General features: G+C 40.9%; 1 protein-coding gene across 1 annotated transcript in view; it reads left to right on the forward strand.

Annotated features, from left to right (window-relative positions):
- The window catches only part of usp34 (ubiquitin specific peptidase 34), a 723,586-nt gene that overhangs the window by 280,163 nt on the left and 421,374 nt on the right, over positions 1-22,049 (forward strand). Inside the window, 2 exon segments of the mRNA XM_051919324.1 lie at positions 21,275-21,429; positions 21,508-21,621. Coding sequence (XP_051775284.1) covers positions 21,275-21,429; positions 21,508-21,621 — 269 coding nt within the window.

Consider the following 22,049-nt stretch of genomic DNA (forward strand, 5'->3'; position numbering starts at 1 on the left):
AGACTTCAGTTTAGTGTTTATTAGAAGAAAACAGAAGGTACCAAAGGTCCAACTTTTTGTATAAATTATGGTGAAAGTGCTTTTGGTGTTTGTTTGCTTCACATTTTTGTATTCTGTCAGTATTTTTATGTAAATATCAATATTTTCTTTGCATTTATTGTTTGTTATATTTTGAAATTCTTTATGAGTACATATTTGCAAAGGTATGAAAGTACCTTACATAAAATGTAAGTGCAGTATGTATAGGAGGGATGCAGCAGTATGCATCTAGTAAGGGTGCAATAGATGAAAGTTAAGATGGTTTCCTTGGTGAGCTTCTATCTCCTGAATACTGATTAAGCAATTTAATGAACTTTTGTTCTGTAATTTTTTCACTTCTGTTTCATTTCCTAAATAAATTACTGTAAACAAAAAAATTAACTAATTTGAAATATTTAATCTCAAAAATACCTTGTGAGGTGAGTGCAGTGCATGAAACGGCTCAGTAACATGCTTTTGAAAAGTTTCTGAACTGTTCTTTTACTAGCCCGGGATCGTAGTTGGCAGTAAGCTAAACTGATTACCTATGAAAAGATAGTAAAATTTACTAAACTATAAGTGTTACATTAATGCTGCTCAATATTGTCATTTGAGAAAGTGGTGAAATGGGAAAACAACACAGATAGACCATATCCCCTAAGTGTAGTACACTATATGGCCAAAAGTTTGTGGACTTTATTTTTTATGGGATTGTTTAATGTCTTAATGTTGCTTGAAATCAAGGCATAGAACAAATCAATAATGGCAAATAAAAAAGTCAAGAAATGATTAAGTGTACAAAATTCTCTTCTGATATTTGATTCATCAAAGTAGCCATCTTTTGCTGATATGAGAGCCAAACTGTGATAGCAGTTTGATTCAGAATGCTAGTCACTCAACTCTGCCTCCAGCTAAAGAACCTGAGACCATCACACTTCATCCTTCATGTTTGACAATTGGTGTCACACACTGAGAAACCATCCTTTCACCACCTCATTGGTGTGAGATGAATTAAAGATTTAGTACTTTTGTACTAAAGTGTTGTACTGTGTTAGCCATAATGAATGTAGTGAGAAGTCAAGCAAAATGACAACTTTTATTGGCTATTTAAAAAGATTACAATATGCCAGCGTTCGAGGTAACTTAGGCCCCCTTCTTCAGGCAAGATGTTATTCAGAAACCAGAGTTCCCTGTGTTTATATAGACACCAGGAAAGATACAACATTGGAAAACCTTTAAGTGAGACATCTTAAATGTAAAAAATTTAATAGACCTCTTCAGGCTAAGACTAATTAAGCAAGAGAGGAGAACAATGTTTAGTCAAGATCTTTGGATAAGATAACTGTCCATTAAAGTTTTTTGAAGTTTCTGATGAGTTTTTCAATACAGTATGGGTCTACAGACAGGTTGTCTGTGTAAGTCTGAGAGATGCAAACAATCCTCATATCTGGCCATAAAACTTGTCTCTGTTTAAACCATGTTATATAATGTGTAATATTTTAGCATGAGTTTAACTTCCCATTCTTTTCTGTCTTGCTGTGTTCCGACGTTGTCCATAAGCATTGTGACTTTAAAGTCCCTCTCACAGTGTCCATGGCTGTTGAAGTGGGCTACTACAGGAACATCTATGTTGCCATGCTTGATGTGGAACCTGTGTAAATTCATTCTGTGGTGGAGTGTTTGTCCAGTTTCTCCCACATAGAGTTCAGTGTCAGGACATTTCATACAGAGAATTAGGTGGACCAAATTAGATGATCTGCATGAAAATGATCCCTTTATGCGATGTTCTAGTCGGCAGTGTGGTATAACTACACGGTCTGTATTATAAATGTGAGCACATGTTTTACATCTTTTCTGTAGGCAGGGAGTTGTACCATTTTCTGTTGGTTCATTTAGGGTCCTTTGGACAACTAGTTACTTCAAGTTTGGCGGTTGTCTAGCCCAGGAGGGGAGGTTCTAGAAATACATTTTTTAGTGTTTCGTCATTATGTAGCATTCGCTGAAGTTCTTTTATAATTTTTCGAAGTGCTTCAAGATGTGGGTTATAGGTTACAACAAGGGGGATGCAATTCTTGTTGTCTTTGTTTTTATATTCCAGAAGGTTGTTTCTGGTTTATGGCAGTAGGTCTTCTTATTTGAGTCTGTGTTGTTTTGGGGGTATAACCATGTCTAAGCTCCTGCAGTTGTTTATCCCGGTCTGTTGGGCCTGAGGAAATATGGTTGCATCGTATTGCTTGGCTGAAAATAATGGAGCGCCTTACATGCTTGGGGTGAAAGCTGTCACTTCTCAGGTAGGTCCGTCTGTCTGTCGGTTTGTGAAAAACAGAAGTTACAAGGGTGCGGTCTTTCACTTGAACGGTGGTGTCAAGGAAGCTGACTTCTGTTTTTGAATAATTTGGCTTCAGCTTTATGTTGGGGTGGAAATTATATTTATTATGAAAATGGAGGAGGTCCTTCTCACTGGCAGTCCAGATTATGAAGATGTCATTTATGTAATGGAGATTCAACATTGGTTTTAAGATGCACGTTGACATAAAATCTACCACCAATTTTGGCATAAATAGGTTTGCATAGTGAGGTGCAAACCGACAGCCCATTGCAGTCCCCATTTGTTGCAAGTAGAAGTCTTGCCCAAATGAGAATAAATTATGTGTCAGAGTGAATTTAATCAAGAGTCTGCAGAAGTCCACTGCCGGTATTTCAAGGCCTTATTTTGCCCTTTAAGAAATGGCTTCCTTGCTGACAGTTGCCCTGTTAAATATGCAGCACAAAGTCTCCTCTTTACAGTACAAACTGATATTTGCTTTTTTTAAGCGCTGTTAAGTTGTGGTTGTACACCAATAACTGTAAGTGCCAGCACAACAATAGATTTAATAGCTATAACACTTGGCAATAATATGAAATTTTGGTCAAAGCTGCCATATGTAAAAATTTACTATCTTAACCTAAGAGTATGAAGTGTCAACAGATGTTCAGAAGCAATGTTTTTATGGCCAAACAGTGAACTTTATGAGCTGGAATTTCAAAGGTCTCAGTCATGAATTAAAGAGAAAGAAAATATTAATTCACTTAACAGGTTTGAATGCCAAGATAGTATTTTTACATGAGATTCACTTAATAAAGTAAGGACCAGTTTCGGTTGCAAAGGAAGTGGATTGGCCAAATTTTTCACTGCAGATATACAAAGAAAACTAGGGGTGTGGGAATCTTAATACAAAGAACTATTATCCCATTTGTAGCATCAGACGTAATGTGTGATCCTGAAGGGCAATATGTCACGGTGAAGGGCAATGTATTTAATACTAAAGTGATTCTGATAGATATTTAACACTAGAATTACCAAAGCTTACGAAAAAAACTTGTAAATCTGGCCCACCTTTAATCCCTTCACACTCCATCAGTGTCTTTTGTCTTGTAAATGTGCCGATCAAGACAAGCATCTAGCAGCCTACTATTCCATCCCCCCACCATTGCAGAATGGCCACAAAGTTCTCCCTGTTCCAGCCTTCATTATCTGGGAGTGAAGTGCTAGAGTTTTAGAGTGGAAATAATAGATCGTTATTTGGAACACATGCATTTCATGTGTGTCCCATTTCTGCAATAATCTGTGTAAATACATCGTTAAAACAAACGTTTTCCATATTTTATTAATAAATGACAAAATTTAGACATTAACTATATAATGTGTAAAGCTTGAAGTGCAAAGAACAAATACACTTTCACAGAAGGTTCAAGGATGACGCAACAGTTTTGTGGTGCAGCGGTAAGAATTCCTGACTTATAATCAAGAGTCCCCCGGTTTGATCCTGACTGTCTCGTATTTTTACCGGTTTGAGTAGTGAGCTGCTCTTATTGTTAATATTATACAATAAACACATACATTTGATTTGCGTCTGTAACACCCGCTGTAAATGTATAGTACTACAGTGATCCCTCGCTATATCGTGCTTCGCCTTTCGCGGCTTCACTCTATCGCGGATTTTATATGTAAGCATATTTAAATATATTTTTTGCTGGTTCGCGGACTTCTGAGGACAATGGGTCTTTTAATTTCTGGTACATGCTTCTTCAGTTGGTTTGCCCAGTTGATTTCATACAAGGGACACTATTGGCAGATGGCTGAGAAGCTACCCAACTTACTTTTCTCTGTCTCTCTTGCGCTGACTTTCTCTGATCCTGACGTAGGGGGTGTGAGCAGGGGGGCTGTTCGCACACCTAGATGATACGGACGCTCGTCTAAAAATGCTGAAAGATTATCTTCATGTTGCTACCTTCTGTGTGCAGCTGCTTCGTGAAGCGACATGCTGCATGGTGCTTCACATACTTAAAAGCTCAAAGGGCACTTTTTTTTTTTCACTGTTTTGTTTCTCTCTCTCTCTCTCTCTCTCTCTCTCTCTCTCTCTCTCTCTCTCTCTCTCTCTCACTCTCACCCTCTCACCCTGCTCCTGACGGAGGGGGTGTGAGCTGCTGCCTTCAACAGCTTTGTACCGGCGGTGCTTCGCATACTTAAAAGCCAAACAGCCCTATTGATTTGTTTGCTTTCCTCTCTGTTTCTGACAGCCTGTGCTCCTGACGCGCACTCCTTTGAAGAGGAAGATATGTTTGCATTCTTTTAATTGTGAGACTGAACTGTCATCTCTGTCTTGTCATGGAGCACAGTTTAAACTTTTGAAAAAGAGACAATTGTTTGTTTGCAGTGTTTGAATAACGTTCCTGTCTCTCTACAACCTCCTGTGTTTCTGCGCAAATCTGTGACCCAAGCATGACAATATAAAAATAACCATATAAACATATGGTTTCTACTTCGCGGATTTTCTTATTTCGCGGGTGGCTCTGGAACGCAACCCCCGCGATGGAGGAGGGATTACTGTACTGCCCCCACAGGGATCTGAGTCTGTTACTTTTTATCCTTTTACTTTGTATACTTTTTATGCACCAGAATGCGTGAGCTTATTCAGTGTGTGCAGAAGCACACAGATGGCTGGTTGCTTGTGCTATAACAAGCTTGACCTGACGGCAATCAACGCACATGTACTGTGCAAGGCATGTATGGGGTCCACTGAGAAAAGAAGAGCGTTCATGGCTCACCTTGCAGAGGAACATTCTTTCCTTTGCATGTCCTGGAGTCCTGTGCAGACTGGGCAAGATTGGGGAAAAATAAACACGGTCACTGATTACAAGCACAAGAAGGTACTGTATGCAAATGAATATGAATAATATGAATAATGTTGCATCCGTGCCACAATGTTTTCCAAAATGTACTATACATGTCAAAAAATTAATAATTCCAAATATCATACAGTATATACCTATGTCTCTGTTTTTTTGTCAGTGCGGCTTTGACATCATGGACCATAAGGCACATACTAATTCAGCGTAAGCAGGAACACTCAATAAAATTGAATAAAAAAATCAAGTGACAGTGAGATAACGAATAAGGCAGATTCGCCAGCGTTTGTGTGTCAGCTTTTGTCCGTCCAGATCAGAGAATTTCCAGTTCAATTGTCTTAAAACACCACTCACCTCTACAGTCATTCCTAGTTTCAGATGCACAAAAATGTTGCGTATACCCATTTCCACGCTCACATCACAATGTATAAAAACTAAACTTAGAGTAAAACCACGCACATTCTCATGCCAGCTCAAACCATTGCATACACACATTTTAGGCTTGGTTATGCAAACTGGCAGCACCCGGCATCAAAGCAGTGCTACTGTTGCTGTGTGGTTTCCCTTTATTTTTTAGATTCACGTCCCTGACGCGGCTTTATCAAATACACTGAAATTAACCGCATATCATTTTTTGTTTAAGACATCTGATTGTAATCAACCTGTAACCATATAATGGTGCACGGAATGGCCAAACTATTCCAAATACTGTAGCTACTTTAGTGGTGTTACTCTCGGTGCACCATTCAGAGTATTTCAACCCACTATATCTGAATGTGGAATCACATCTATACAGCAGCTGATCGGAAAGCTCTAGATCAGATTTTGTCAAAATTGGAGCGAATTATTGGGATACAGTTTCTAGCACATGCTGCCTTAGCCATGGGCACGGTCTATTTGAACTTCTCCAATTCAGAGCCTTTCCTGTAGGGACCTGCAGTTCAGAAAAAGTTTCATCCCAGTAGAACTGTTTGTACTTATAGGTACATTTTACCTCACTGTAAACTTGCATTACAGTTGTAATATTGCACAACCTGAGCCACTTATGCTTTCATATTGTATATTTTTCATTGTTTTTTATCATATTTATTATTAATACTAGCAAAATACCCGCGCTTTGCAGCGGAGAAGTAGTGTGTTAAAGAGGTTATGAAAAAGTAAAGGAAACATTTTAAAAATAACGTAACATGATTGTCAATGTAATTGTGTTGTCATTGTTATGAGTGTTGCTGTCATATATATATACATATACATATATTATATATACATATACACATATATTTTTTTTATATATATATATATACATACATACATATACACACATACATGCACTTACAATAACATAGAAATCAATATAAACAACATTAACATCATTATCATATGAGAATATGAAGTAATATATAAGAAGCACATTTCTTATAAATATAAATTATTAAACAATAAAATCTTCTTCTATAATTTGCTACCGTGGCTATTCGTTTGTCTGTCCAGGATTTTAAATCACCTGTAGCTCGCAAACCGTTTCACCTATTGACTTGAAATCTGGTACACATATAGTACGTTACGTCTGCTATCCGCTTTATGGGTGATGATTGTATTACTCTTTTTATGTCTATTTTATTTTATTGTAGAATCAACTCCTATCTGCGCACACCAGGGCGGCCGTGGGTGGATGCGTATGGTGTATTCACTCCATGTTATCGTGCATTGCGCTGTCACTGGTATTTTGATAAAAGAATTTGAACAACATATAAGAAGCGTATAAATTATTAAACAGTAAAACATTAACATTTAAGAAGTAAAGTTACATAGAGTACTACCGCAGTGCCTTCGGGTATACCTCATTTTTTCTTTGCCCATTACATGCTTAAATGTATACATTTTTTGGTGTACCTACCCGAGAACACGCAACACATAACCGACCGTGGGAGAAGCATGGATTTTAAACATGCGTTGAGTTCATCTGCTGGTCTCCCTCGTGGAATAACTGGTAATGTTTGACTAAAATCTACAGCGAGTAAAACGACATTACCTCCTTTTTTTTTTTTTTTTTTACGATCTCTGAGATCTTGCTTTTTTCGGTTCAAGGCTTCATAAGCTCTTTTATGTTCCATGGTGTACTTATCCCAAACCATCATCTTTGAATGTTGCAAGACTTTCGCCTTATATGTAGATCGGGGTAATTACATTCATTGCATTCCTAGTCTGAATCACAATCTGATTCTATGGGTGGTTACCTGGCAGGTAACGCTTATGCTTGGTCATCAAGTCGTCTAACATCCGCTACGTGCCCTCTTTTAATTGCGAGAAGCAGATATATATAGCCAAATTCTCGCGCTTCGTTGCGGCGAAGTATTGCTTTTAATTTTTTATTAAGAAGAAAAGAAAACCTTTTTAAACGGATCGAAAATATACCAATAACAATTTGTTAAGGATCTGTTTTTTTGTGAAGCTCCCTTTTCACAGCTGTCGCGCTACGGCGTGTGTTTCGTTTATTTGACAGTATGTAGATCGTGGTAATTACATTCATGGCATTCGTTTTCTGAATCATAATCTGATTGTATGGGTGGTTACCTGCCAGGTCACGCTTGTGGTTTGTCAGCAAGTCGCCTTACGTCCGCCACGTGCCCTCTTTCTGTTCCCAGAAGCAGATCATAGAAAGGTTTTAATAGTTTACTTTCAAATAATGCAAAGAGTATGCGACATGTGTTTCTCCCTAATTCTGGGCTCATCAGGCGTACACACTCACTGCATCCCCTCTCGGGAATCGAATCTCTATCGTCAGCGTCAGAGGTGAAGCCCCTAACGTTGTGCTACGGCGTGTGGTTCGTTTATACCTCGTGTCTTCTCATTAAACTTTTATCTCGTGAATATGTTATTGCAATCCGCAGCGGGAGCGTTTCTATAAACTTAATTTAAACTTACGTTTTACACGATGCTTTGTTTCCCTTATGAAGATGCTTGTATGGTTCACTCGCTCGCTTCTTATTGTTTCGCTCCCTTCTCAATTGTTTAATGAATTTTTTGTTCTTCGCTGTTTGCGGCGCCAGAGTTGAAGCCCCTAACGTTGTGGTCAGCAAGTCGGCTAACATCCCCCATGTGCCGTCTTTCAGTTGCGAGAAGCAGATCAGTGAATGGTTTTAATAGTTTACTTTCAAATAATGCAAAGAGTATGCGACACGTGTTTCTCCCTAATTCTGGACTCATCAGGCATACACACTCACTACATCCGCTCTCGGGAATCGAATCTCGAACGTCAGCGCCAGAGGTGAAGCCCCTAACGTTGCGCTACGGCGTGTGGTTCGTTTATACCTCGTGTCTTCTCATTAAACTTTTATCTCGCGAATATGTTATTGCAATCCACAGCGGGAGCGTTTCTATAAACTTAATTTAAACTTACGTTTTACACCGTGCTTTTTTCCCTTATGAAGATGCTTGTATGCTTCACTCGCTCGCGAAAGGCGAAGCGCGATATAGCGAGGGATTACTGTAAACACTTGCACAAACGGTACAAATGTAACAAAGCAAGTGTGCTTTTATTCAAGAATATAAGCAAAGAAAAAGAAAGCAGGTTACAGAAGGCTTCTGATACGAGAGCTTGCATGGTGCAATGCTACGAACTGCTGACTCCCAATCAAGAGGTCACGGTTTTGATATCAGCTGCTTCCCAAATTTACCATTTTGAGTAGTGAGCTGTTCTTATTGTTAATATTATACAATAAAAACATACATCTGCTTTGCGTCTGTAACAGCTGGTGTAAATTTATAGTACTTGTCAAAGTTACCGTTTTTTTTTCTTTTTTTTTTCCAGTTTTATTCTCTCACTCACGTTCACGCTCCCACATAAAGACGTGGTTTAACAAAAAAAACTTTTTGTTATACCACCTCTTTATTTGAAAACCGTGTCAGATCTTGTGCGTGAACGAGACTGGGACTGGCAAAACTATGGATGTGAGTGGTATGCGTGACTGAGAATGATTGTGGATGTGAATTTTTTTTTTTTTATTCAATTTTATTCTCGAGTGTTCCTGCTCACGCTGAATTAGTATGCACCTTCTGGTCCATGATGTCAAAGCTGCATTGACAAAAAAGAGATCTTGCCCAGTCTCCACATGTTGCTGCATAGTGGTGTTTCTTTTGTACTGCAGGAGATGAAGCGAAAAAAATTGTACAGAGATGTCAGTTCCGCGCTATATGCAGTCATCAAATTCAAATGTTAACAGTTCCCACACACCCAAGGACCGTCCTTCCTACATTACAATATGTGAATAATGTGTGAAGCCTGAAGTCCAAATATCAAATAAACAATTGCACAAAAGATACATGTATAACAAAACAAGTGTGCTTTTATTCAAGAATATAAGTGAAGAAAAAGAAAGCAGGTTACGGAAGGGTTCTGATATGAGAGCTTGTGTGGTGCAATGCTAAGAACTGCTGACTCCCAATCAAGAGGTTGCGGTTTCAATATCGGCTGCTTCCCAAATTTACTGTTTTGAGTAATGAGCTGCTCTTATTGTTAATTTTATACAATAAAAACATATACATTTGATCTGCATCTGTAACAGCCTGTGCAAATGTATGCTACTTGTAAAGGTTAGCTTTTTTTTTTTTTTTTAATTCAGTTTTGTTCTCTGTCATGTTCACACTCCTGCTGATCTGACACTGCTGTTTTCAAATAAAGACGTGGATTTCACCTCTGAACTCAGATGAGGATGAGAGTTCTACATCAGAGAAAAGAACAGAAACCCTCCTGGCAAGAAACGTCCACTCACATATAAGATCAACGTAGCTGCACCAGACATAAAGGCGAAAGATGGCACTGTTTGGATACAGGACAAAGTCCGGCGCCGTCCTGCTAGTCAGTCTGCCCCGCACCTGTCCTATAACGTTCTTACCGCTGTACTACCAAAGCAGTCGCTACAACAACGTACACTAACCCGATTTCTTTTTCTCCGGTTATACTCTTGAATAAAAGTGCACTTGTTATATTTGTACCTTTTGTAAAAGTGCTTATTTGATATGTGGACTTCAGTCTTCACACATTGTACACTTCATGTCAAAATACCTAAAAGACACAATTTTCCTGTTTTAGTACTGTGTTCAACATTTCTTGAATTTCCTGTCATCCTACACTTACATAAATCTTTGTAGGTACGAAACACACATGAAATGACAATATATTCTAAATGACAATATATTTTTTTTTAGCCTATACAGCTCTGGGTACTACCTCACTCCCTGATAAACAAGGCTTGAGCTGGGAGAGCGATTTTTGCCATTTCTGTGGTGGTGGGAGGATGGGATAGCAGGCTGCTTGCTGCTTTTGCTTATGGACACATTTACAAGACAAAAGACGCTGACAGAGAGGTGCGAGCAAATTTAAGGTGGGCTGGATTTACAAGTTTTTTCGTAATCTTTGGTAATTCTAGTGCTAATACGCTTCCATGTGACATTCAGACGGTGGGCTACGACTTGTCTTTTCACTGCAACTTTCGTGTTTCTCTGCCACTCTGTGTCGCTTGATCAATTTTCTTTTGCTGTTTATACTACTGTTTAAACCAACAAATAGTTTGTCCTTGCCTCCACTTGTTATTTTCTGAAATTCTTTTTTCCCCATGCTTTTGCCATTGTCTTTTCACAGAATGCAATACATAAAGGGCTATTTACACTGATTTGCATATTCAAAGGGGCGTAATTCTGGGAGGAGTCAGGGTAGGTTGGCAGGCACGTGCATTACATTTCTTGCTTGCTGACCGGGATTTATGTAGCAGAAGAACATGAAAGTTGGTGTATGCACAGATTTATACATCTGGATTTTTTTTGAGCATATGCACATTTGGTTTTTTTTTTCCATACGCCATGTTTTAGTTTGAATTCTATGCACAGTGTTCTACATGAGGCCCCAGACTTTCTCATAACAATGTCCTGTTGGCATAGAATTTCTCATAACAATTTACCCTTCACTATCTCTTTCTTCATTAAAATTCCTTTGGCTTGAAGGAAGTATTTGCCACCTCGATGTGAGCATCACTCCTCCCTAATCCTGAGCTGTTAAAGATTGAGGGCCCTTGGTTAATTAGTTCTCACTATTACTTTGGACTCAGTAGAACCCACCTGTGAAAACTGGACTGCTTACTTAATAATTCAATTAATGTTTACTTGTTGCACTAGCATCTCTTAAGGCTGACATAATGGAGAGCCATGCCAGTTAGGCGGCAGCGTGCAGCCCTATTGATAAGGGTGTGTGTCTGTCTGTCCGGCCCGGAAGTGAGAGGTGGAGTCGGGGTAAGGGCTCCACCTCCAAGGAAACAAAAACTCAGTTTGCTGCTAATACACAAGCGAGCCGAGCATATCGGCAAAACAGTATCCCTTTTACTCTTTTTCCTGCCGCTAATACACAAGTGATGCAAGCACGTTGGCAAAACGAAACCTCCTAGGAGAGAGATGCCCAGATATATTATATATATATATATATATATATATATATATATATATATATATATAGATACATATATATATATATATACATATATATACATACATACTAACTAGTAATGCAATAATATGAAAGCTTGCCTACATATAGTGTTACCATAATTAAGTCTTGTATGCTTAGAGAAACTTGTTTAATCTATAACAGGCAGAAGACCCAGCACCTGTGTTCCTAAAACAAAATCTAGCTGCTTGTTGGCTTACCTCCTTAAAAGAACACAACATCCTTGTTTCACAGAAATTCAAAACAAACCAAGTAATACAGCAGGCAGGCTGCCCTTTTATAATAAAATCAGTTGTGGCCTTTCTTAATTAACTCCTACATGGTCTAAGACTAACTGTAACCCTTACTATATTAACGTGCACTAGGATATAATGCATATTTTCATACATGCTTATGATTCTCTTTGAATATATGCAAATCAAATTTAAGAATACACTTTTCTATACCATCTATTTCTGTTCTAGAAGAAATATCGATCAATCTTGAAGACTTGGGCATCTCTACAATATATAAAAATATTTTTAAGTTCCCTCCTTTCAAAGACCCCAGGCTCTACAATGGGGAAAGGAACTTTCACTTAATATTTTAGAAAAGGAGTAGAAGGCAGCCATGCACAGAATACACTCTAGCTCTATATGCTCTTAGTACTTAATTATTCAACTTAAAATCTTTTATTGAGTGCATTTATCTCGATTAAAACTATCCAAAATGTTTCCTGGGCAGGACTCAACCTGTGAATGTTACAGTCTAGCTCCAGCCTCACTGAGCCACATGTTTTGGGCATGCACCAAATTAAGATAATTTTGGACCAAAGTCTTGGTGAGTGTCTATCAGACAGCCTCTGTCTCACAGTCACTCCTAACCCATTAAGAGCTGTGTTTGGTGTACTCTCAGATGGGCTTAAAAGTAGAGAAGGACAAAGAAATTGTTAATTGCCTTTACCTCACTACTAGCATATAGACTTATCTTTCTCAGATGGTAGAATCCCCAGTGGGTAACTGATGTCCTATACTATTTAAAATTGGAAAAAATCAAATTCCTTCTCAGAGGATCTGTTCAAAACGTATTTTAAAATATGGCATTTTCTAATCAGTGACATTTCAGAATAAGCTTTAGAAATGGATACTCTTCCTGTCCTGCTGCTTTCAAATATTTGCTTTGTTTGCGACTCTCCCTTCTTCTTCTTTTGAATTTTGGTTTTTGTAAAGTTTTGTTAATTTTTATTTGATTGTATGGATTGTTATTTACTTTTAATTATAATCAATAAAAAAAAAAAAGTTGTGCTTGAAGCTGCTGTTCCATGAGGCGCCTATCATGCACGATTTTGCTAATTTAAACTTTATACTTCTGATAGTTTACTGTATACATTTTCATCATTTTTGTCATTTATTACATTTCAATATATTAAATTGGAAGAAGAACTGGAAAAGCTGAGATGTTCTAAAACGTTTGACCAGTAGTGTATATTAGCGTCTTCAAAATTCCTTTCTATGGGAATTTGAGCCCTTTCTATCAAAACAGTATTTGTGAAGTGAGGTGATAGTACAGGACAAGAGATCCGAGACGCAGACAGTGTTCCAATTCATTCCAGATGTGCTTAATATGGTTGAGGTAAGGGCTCTGTGCAGGCAATTTGAGTTACTCCTCACCAAACATGTTAAAAAATGTCTTTCTTGACCTGGCTGTGTTCACCGAGGCACAGTCTTGCTGGAACAGAAAAAGGCCTTCTCCAAACTTCTGCCACAGAGTTGGAAGTGCACAATTGATGGTGTGCGTTACACCATTCCAATCGACCCTAGGTGTTGTGAATAGTGATCTACAGCCTTTTGGCCATGGAAACCCTTTTGCATGAGACTCCTGATACATAGTTCTTGTGCTGATATTGCTTCCAGAAGAGGAAGAGGATAGAGGATAGGTGATTTTTACATGCTGTGTGCCTCTGTGAGTTTGTGTAGTGTACCTTGTAGCAAAGGCAGCATTCTTTAATAGTGGCAAGTTTATTCATTAAGCTTTTCAGTGCAACTAAAGTCCAAACATCTCTTTAACACTATACAGTCCATCTGAAAAGTATTCACAGCGCATCACTTTTTCCACATTTTGTTATGTTACAGCCTTATTCCAAAATGGATTAAATTCATTTTTTTCCTCAGAATTCTATACACAACACCCCATAACGACAACATGAAAAAAGTTTACTTAAGGTTTTTGCAAATTTATTAAAAATAAAAAACTGAGAATTTACATGTACATAAGTATTCACAGCCTTTGCCATGAAGCTCAAAATGAGCTCAGGTGCATCCTGTTTCCCCTGATCATCCTTGAGATGTTTCTGCAGCTTAATTGGAGTCCACCTGTGGTAAATTCAGTTGATTGGACATGATTTGGAAAGGCACACACCTGTCTATATAAGGTCCCACAGTTGACAGTTCATGTCAGAGCACAAACCAAGCATGAAGTCAAAGGAATTGTCTGTAGACCTCTGAGACAGGATTGTCTCGAGACACAAATCTGGGGAAGGTTACAGAAAAATTTCTGCTGCTTTGAAGGTCCCAATGAGCACAGTGGCCTCCATCATCCATAAGTGGAAGAAGTTCGAAACCACCAGGACTCTTCCTAGAGCTGGCCGGCCATCTAAACTGAGCAATTGGGGGAGAAGGGCCTTAGTCAGGGAGGTGACCAATAACCCGATGGTCACTCTGTCAGAGCTCCAGAAGTCCTCTGTGGAGGGAGGAGAACCTTCCAGAAAGACAACCATCTCTGCAGCAATCCACCAATCAGGCCTGTATGGTAGAGTGGCCAGGCAGAAGCCACTCTTTAGTAAAAGGCACATGGCAGCCCGTCTGGAGTTTGCCAAAAGGCACCTGAAGGACTCTCAGACCATGAGAAAGAAAGTTCTCTGGTCTGATGAGACAAAGATTGAACTCCTTGGTGTGAATACCAGGCGTCACGTTTGGAGGAAACCAGGCACCGCTTATCACCAGGCCAATACAATCCCTACAGTGAAGCATGGTAGTGGCAGCATCATGCTATGGGGATGTTTTTCAGTGGCAGGGAATGGGAGACTAGTCAGGATAAAGGGAAAGATGACTGCAGCAATGTACAGAGACATCCTGGATGAAAACCTGCTCCAGAGCGCTCTTGACCTCAGACTGGGGCGCGGGTTCATCTTTCAGCAGGACAACGACCCTAAGCACACAGCCAAGATATCAAAGGAGTGGCTTCAGGACAACTCTGTGAATGTCCTTGAATGGCCCAGCCAGAGCGCTGACTTGAATCCGATTGAACATCTCTGGAGGGATCTTAAAATGGCTGTGCATCGATGCTTCCCATCCAACCTGATGGAGCTTGAGAGGTGCTGCAAAGAGGAATGGGCGAAACTGGCCAAGGATTGGTGTGCCAAGCTTGTGGCATCATATTCAAAAAAGACTTGAGGCTGTAATTGCTGCCAAAGGTGCATCAACAAAATATTGAGCAAAGGCTGTGAATACTTATGTACATGTGATTTCTGTTTTTTTATTTTTAATAAATTTGCAAAAACCTCAAACTTTTTTCATGTTGTCATTATGGGGTGTTGTGTGTAGATTTCTGAGGAAAAAATTAATTTAATCCATTTTGGAATAAGGCTGTAACATAACAAAATGTGGAAAAAGTGATGCGCTGTGAATACTTTCCAGATGCACTGTTTGCGCTACTATATCTTATTATTATTATCACTAAGCTGTATAAAGAAACATTGCCATATAAACTTAAATGCTATTGTAAAACATATACATGCGTGCTAATATAAAAGCCCATGAATGCAGACAGTAGCACTGTTAAGTCATGGCACACAGCTGCACAGTGGTCTGACAGACCACTTTCAGACCTAACTTTCAACCCCTATAGTGTTCAAAATAATTAATATCTTAATACATTGTGTTTTAATTTTATTGCCTAAGGTATTGATGAGCTCTAATGCTTGTAAATGCCATTTAATTGCTTATATGTTTTATACGCAAGCTTAAGGGCTTGCCCTTTACTCATACAAGCAAAAGCCTTGCATGCAGTTTGTTTAGTTTTCTATCAGTAGAAAAAGCTCTGCTCCTGCATTTTTCAAAGTAAAGTTTGCCTGCTTTCTTCCTCAGAGAGCATGATGACCTTGTCTCACAGCTCAACTCACAAACAACAAAGCAAGTAAGAAAAACAGGCAGGCAAGAGGCCTTTCTAACAAAAAAATAGTGTCCTTTTAAAGTTGTTTCAAGCATAGACTTTTCATAGCTAGGAACACAAAAGCTAATAATGCAGTGCATTGATCCTTGATCAAAATTCTCAATACTGTTACACCTAATGCAAATTTCAACATCTTTAACTCTGCCACCTCCAGCTCTGTCTCCTGCTTTTTGGTTAGTGCCACCGTCTCCAACCCATATAACATAGCTGGTCTTACTACTGTCCTGCAGAACTTCCCTTTCACCCTTGCTGATACCTGTCTGTCACAAATTACTCCTGACACTCTTCTCCACCCATTCCACCCTTGTCTGCACTCTTTATTCCACAATCCCCATTACTCTGTACTGTTTATCCCCCAAGTATTTTCTCATCCACCTTCGCCAGCTCTACTCCCTACATTGTCACCACTGAACTCCCTCTCATTTACACACATATATTCTGTCTTGTTCCTACTGACCTTCATTCCTCTCCTCTCTAGAGCATATCTCCACCTCTCCAGGGTCTCCTCAACCTGTTCCCTACTCTCGCTACAGATCACAATGTCATCAGCAAACATCATAGTCCACGGGGACTCCTGTCTAATCTAGTCTGTCAACCTGTCACCATTGCAAATCAGAAAGGGCTCAGAGCCAATCCCTGATGTAATCCTACTTCCGCATTGACATATCCTATACAACTCTTACATACTTCTCTGCCACTCTCGACTTCCTCATACAACTACAGCTCCTCTCAAGGCACCCTGTCATATGTTTTTTTCAGGTCCATAAAGACGCAATGCAACTGTTTCTGGACTTCTCTATACTTCTCCATTAACCACCTCAGAGCAAACATGACATCTGTGGTGCTCTTTCCAGGCATAAAACCATACTGCTGCTTGCTAATCATCACCTACCTGCTTAACCTAGCTTCCATTACTCATTCCCATAACTTCATGCTGTGGCTCATCCGTTTTACCCCCTGTAATTACTATAGCTCTACACATCCCCCTTTTTATTACACTTCTTCTCCACTCCTCAGGCATCCTCTCCACTGCCATCTCCCAGCAAAGTACATTGCAATGGTGTGTTTTGACCTTGGGGGGGAAAGAAAAGAAGCACAACCGTTCATCCCAGTGTCACCAGAAACATACAGTATAGTGCTTCCATATCTCAACACTGACATTCCAAGGCGTTCCCAGGCCAGCCGAGAGACAGTCCCTCCAGCGTGTCCTGGGTCTTCCCCTGGGCCTCCTCCCGGTTAGACGTGCCTGGAACACCTCACCAGGGAGGCGTCCAGGAGGCATCCTAATCGGATGCCCGAGCGACCTCATCTGACTCCTTTCGATACGGAGGAGCAGCGGCTCTACTCAGAGCCCCTCCCGGATGACTGAGCTTCTCACCCTATTTTTAAGGGAAAGCCCAGACACCCTACGGAGGAAACTTATTTCAGCCTCTTGTATTCGCGATCTCGTTCTTTCGGTCACTACCCATAGCTCATGACCATAGGTGAGGGTAGGAACATAGATCGACTGGTAAATTGAGAGCTTCGCCTTGCGGCTCAGCTCCTTTTTCACCATGACAGACCGATGCAGAGCCTGCATTACTGCAGATGCCGCACCGATCCGCCTGTCGATCTCACGCTCCATTCTTCCCTCACTCGTGAACAAGGTCCCGAGATACTTGAACTCCTCCACTTGGGCCATTATCTCGCTCCCAACCCTGAGAGGGCACTCCACTCTTTTCCGGCTGAGGACCATGGTCTCGGATTTGGAGGTGCTGATTCCCATCCCAGCCGCTTCACACTCAGCTGCGAACCGATCCAGAGAGAGCTGAAGATCACGGCCTGATGAAGCAAACAGGACAACATCATCTGTAAAAAGCAGTGACCCAATCCTGAGTCCACCAAACCGGACCCCCTCAACGCCCTGGCTGCGCCTAAAAATTCTGTCCATAAAAGTTATGAACAGAATTGGTGACAAAGGGCATCCCTGGCGGAGTCCAACTCTCACTGGAAACGGTTTCGACTTACTGCCGGCAATGCGGACTAAGCCCAGGGACCGAACAGCCCTTATCAGGGGGTTTGGTACCCCATACTCTCGGAGTACCCCCCACAGGATTCCCCAAGGGACACGGTTGAATGCCTTTTCCAAATCCACAAAACACATGTAGACTGGTTGGGTGAACTCCCATGCACCCTCCAGGACTCTGCTAAGGGTGTAGAGCTGGTCCACTGTTCCGCGACCAGGACAAAAACCGCACTGTTCCTCCTGAATCCGAGGCTCGACTATCCGACGGACCCTCCTCTTCAGAACCCCCGAATAGACTTTTCCAGGGAGACTGAGTAGTGTGATTCCTCTGTAGTTGGAACACACCCTCCAGTCCCCTTTCTTAAAGAGGGGGACCACCACCCCAGTCTGCCAATCCAGAGGCACTGTCCCTGATGTCCATGTGATGTTGCAGAGACGTGTCAACTAAGACAGCCGTACAACATCCAGAGCCTTGAGGAACTCCGGGCGTATCTCATCCACTCCCGGGGCCCTGCCACCAAGGAGTTTTTTGGCCACCTCGGTGACCTCAGTCCCAGAGATGGGGGAGCTCACCTCCGAGTCTCCAGGCTCTGCTTCCTCATTGGAAGGCATGTTAGTGGGATTGAGGAGGTCTTCGAAGTACTCGCCCCACCGACCCACAACGTCCTGAGTCAAGGTCAGCAGTGCACCATTCCCACCATATACAGTGTTGACACTGCACTGCTTCTCCCTCCTGAGACGCCGGACGGTGGACCAGAATCTCCTCAAAGCCGTCCGAAAGTCGTTCTCCATGGCCTCCCCAAACTCCTCCCATGCCCGAGTTTTTGCCTCAGCAACCACCAAAGCCGCATTCCGCTTGGCCTGCCGGTACCCATCAGCTACCTCCAGAGTCCCACAGGACAAAAAGGTCCTGTAGGACTCCTTCTTCAGCTTGACGCCGTCCTTCACCTCCGGTGTCCACCAACTGGTTTGGGGATTGCCGCCACGACAGGCACCAACCACCTTACTGCCCACAGCTCCGGTCAGCCGCCTCAACAATAGAGGCACAGAACATGGCCCATTCGGACTCAATGTCCCCCACCTCCCTCAGGATGTGGTTGAAGTTCTGCCGGAGGTGGGAGTTGAAGCTACTTCTGACAGGGGGCTCTGCCAGACGTTCCCAGCAGACCCTCACAACACGTTTGGGCCTACCAGGCCTGACCGGCATCCTACCCCACCATCGAAGCCAACTCACCACCAGGTGGTGAGCAGTTGACAGCTCCGCCCCTCTTTTCACCCGAGTGTCCAAGACATGTGGCCGCAAGTCCGACAACACGACCACAAAGTTGATCATCGAACTGAGGCCTAGGGTGTCCTGGTGCCAAGTGCACATATGAACACCCCTGTGCTTGAAAATGTGTTCGTTATGGACAATCCGTGATGAGCACAGATGTCCAATAACAAAACACCACTCGGGTTCAGATCCGGGGAGCCATTCGTCCCAATCACGGCCTTCTAGGTCTCACTGTCATTGCCCACGTGAGCATTGAAGTATCCTAGCAGTACGAGGGAGTCCCCAGAAGGTATGCCCTCTAGCACCCCCTCCAGGGACTCACAGGTGGCGCAGTGGTAGTGCTACTGCTTTGCAGTAAGGAGACTATGGAAGATTGTGGGTTCGCTTCCCGGTTCCTCCCTGTGTGGATAGCGCTTTGAGTACTGAGAAAAGCGCTATATAAATATAATGAACAAAAATGAACAAAAAAAAAAAGGTGGGTACTCCGAACTGCTGTTCGGTGCATGCGCAGAAACAACAGTTAGGACCCGTCCCCCCACCTGAAGGCGGAGGGAGGCTACCCTCTCATCCACCGGGGTAAACCCCAATGAACAGGCTCCAAGTCGGGGGGCAGTAAGTATACCCACACCCGCTCGGCGCCTCTCACCGGGGGCAACTCGAGAGTGGTAGAGAGTCCAGCCTCTCTCAAGGAGATTGGTTCCAGAGTCCAAGCTGTGTGTCGAGGTGAGTCTGACTATATCTAGCCGGTACCTCTCGACCTCGCGCACTAGCTCAGGCTCCTTCCCCTTCAGAGAGGTGACATTCCACGTCTCAAGAGCCAGCTTCTGTAGCCGAGGATCGGACCGCCAAGGTCCCCACCTTCTGCCACTACCCAACTCACACTGCACCAGACCTCCTTGGCCCCTCCCATAGGTGGTGAGCCCATGGGAAGGGGGACCCACGTTGCCTCTTCGGGCTGTGCCCGGCCGAGCCCCATGGGTGCAGGCCCGGCCACCAGGTGCTTGCCATTGAGCCCCACCTCCAGGCCTGGCTCCAGAGGTGTGACCCGTGTCCGGGCAAGGGAAAACGCCGTCCAAAGTTTTCATTCATCATAGATGGTTTGCTTAATCGCTCTTTGTCTCATCCCTCACATAGGACCAGTTTGCCTTGGTGGCCCTACCAGGGGCATAAAGCCCCGGACAACAGAGCTCCTAGGATCATTGGGACACGCAAACCCCTCCACCACGATAAGATGGCGGTTAAAGGAGGGGATGACTGAAATATAGTCTCATTTAATAGATTTTTGAATAACTGCCACATGCAGTGTCTACAGCACTCTCTCCTTTATTGTAGGCATTTTTTGTTCCAATGTGGTTTGTGTATAACACATATCTGCTTTGTGGAAGCATTTTGCTTGTGCCCATGAACATTGTTTCTTCAGATTTTTCAAATATCTGAATGGTGAGGTTCTCGTGAAAAATTCAGTAAATGTTTATAAGACCAATAGGAGTAACTTGGCTGTTTTACAGTTTGGATGAACCACTCATCACATTTTAAAGATTATCTAAGGATCTTCAGGGAGTCTGATGAGTTTTTGAACGTTATTACAAGAGTGAGGAAAACATACTGTATATAGAGCAAGTCAAGGCCATGGAAAAAGGACACTAAATTAAAAACACAAAATCATTAGGATCATCCTTGTGTTTTAAATCACCTGTTAGCACTGAGAGGCAGGAAATACAACAAGTGTGAGTTTCATCCATGTTGATAGAAAGTTCCTTATAAGCATATAGACTGGCACTTTAATGGTAAAATTAATGAAATTATTTTTCTTAGAAAATTTGTATCACTTTACAACTGAAACTTGTGTAATTTATTATCCCCAGATCATCACACCATCTTTCATCAAATAAAAATAACATTGCTGACCCTGAAATGCAGTAATTGTAAGGCAAGGAGTAAATCCTATTGAAATCTTCAAAGTGGGATTTAAATAGAATGTTATGTTAATGATTAAAGAGAAAAGAGGATTATATAAAATGTTTTTCTCCATGACTGAACCTCTCATTATTTTGTTGGTTGAGGAGGATAGAATTTTGAAAAAATACTTTTCTTATTTTTACAGGACTTAGCTTAGAACAGGTAGATATTTTGTGGCACTGCTTAGTAGAAGATTCTGAGTGCTATGATGATGCTTTGCACTGGTTTTTGAACCAAGTTCGCAGTAAAGACCAACATGCAATGGGAATGGAAACTTATAAACACCTTTTCTTAGAAAAAGTAAGTATAAATATTTTTTCTATTTATAATAATTAAAAAGAATGCCTTAAATTTAACTTATTTTTTGCTTCCTTTTAGATGCCTCAGTTGAAGCCAGAGTCTATAAGCATGACTGGTTTAAATTTGTTCCAGCATTTATGCAATTTGGCTCGCATAGCAACAAGTACTTATGACAGTGGTTCAAACTGTGAGGTGTGTATATCTTTACATATAGTATAATGTTGAGTATATTGGGATATTTATTACTTTTGTTTATAGCCATTTCTTTGTTTATTTATCTTTTTTACAGCATGTCATTGTCACAGCATATGTGATGTTTCTGCATCTCTGGGATTTGCCAGTTTTTTTTTTTGTAATATATATGTATGTGTATATATATATATATATATATATATATATACACATATATATATATATATATATATATATATATATATATATATATATATATATATATATATATATATATATATATACACATATATATATATATATATATATATATATATATATATATATATATATATATATATATATACACATATATATATATATATACACATATATAATATATATAATATATATATATATATATATATATATATTATATATATATATAT

The sequence above is a fragment of the Erpetoichthys calabaricus genome, chromosome 15 (genome assembly GCF_900747795.2).
Source record: "Erpetoichthys calabaricus chromosome 15, fErpCal1.3, whole genome shotgun sequence".
Taxonomy (NCBI): domain Eukaryota; kingdom Metazoa; phylum Chordata; class Cladistia; order Polypteriformes; family Polypteridae; genus Erpetoichthys; species Erpetoichthys calabaricus.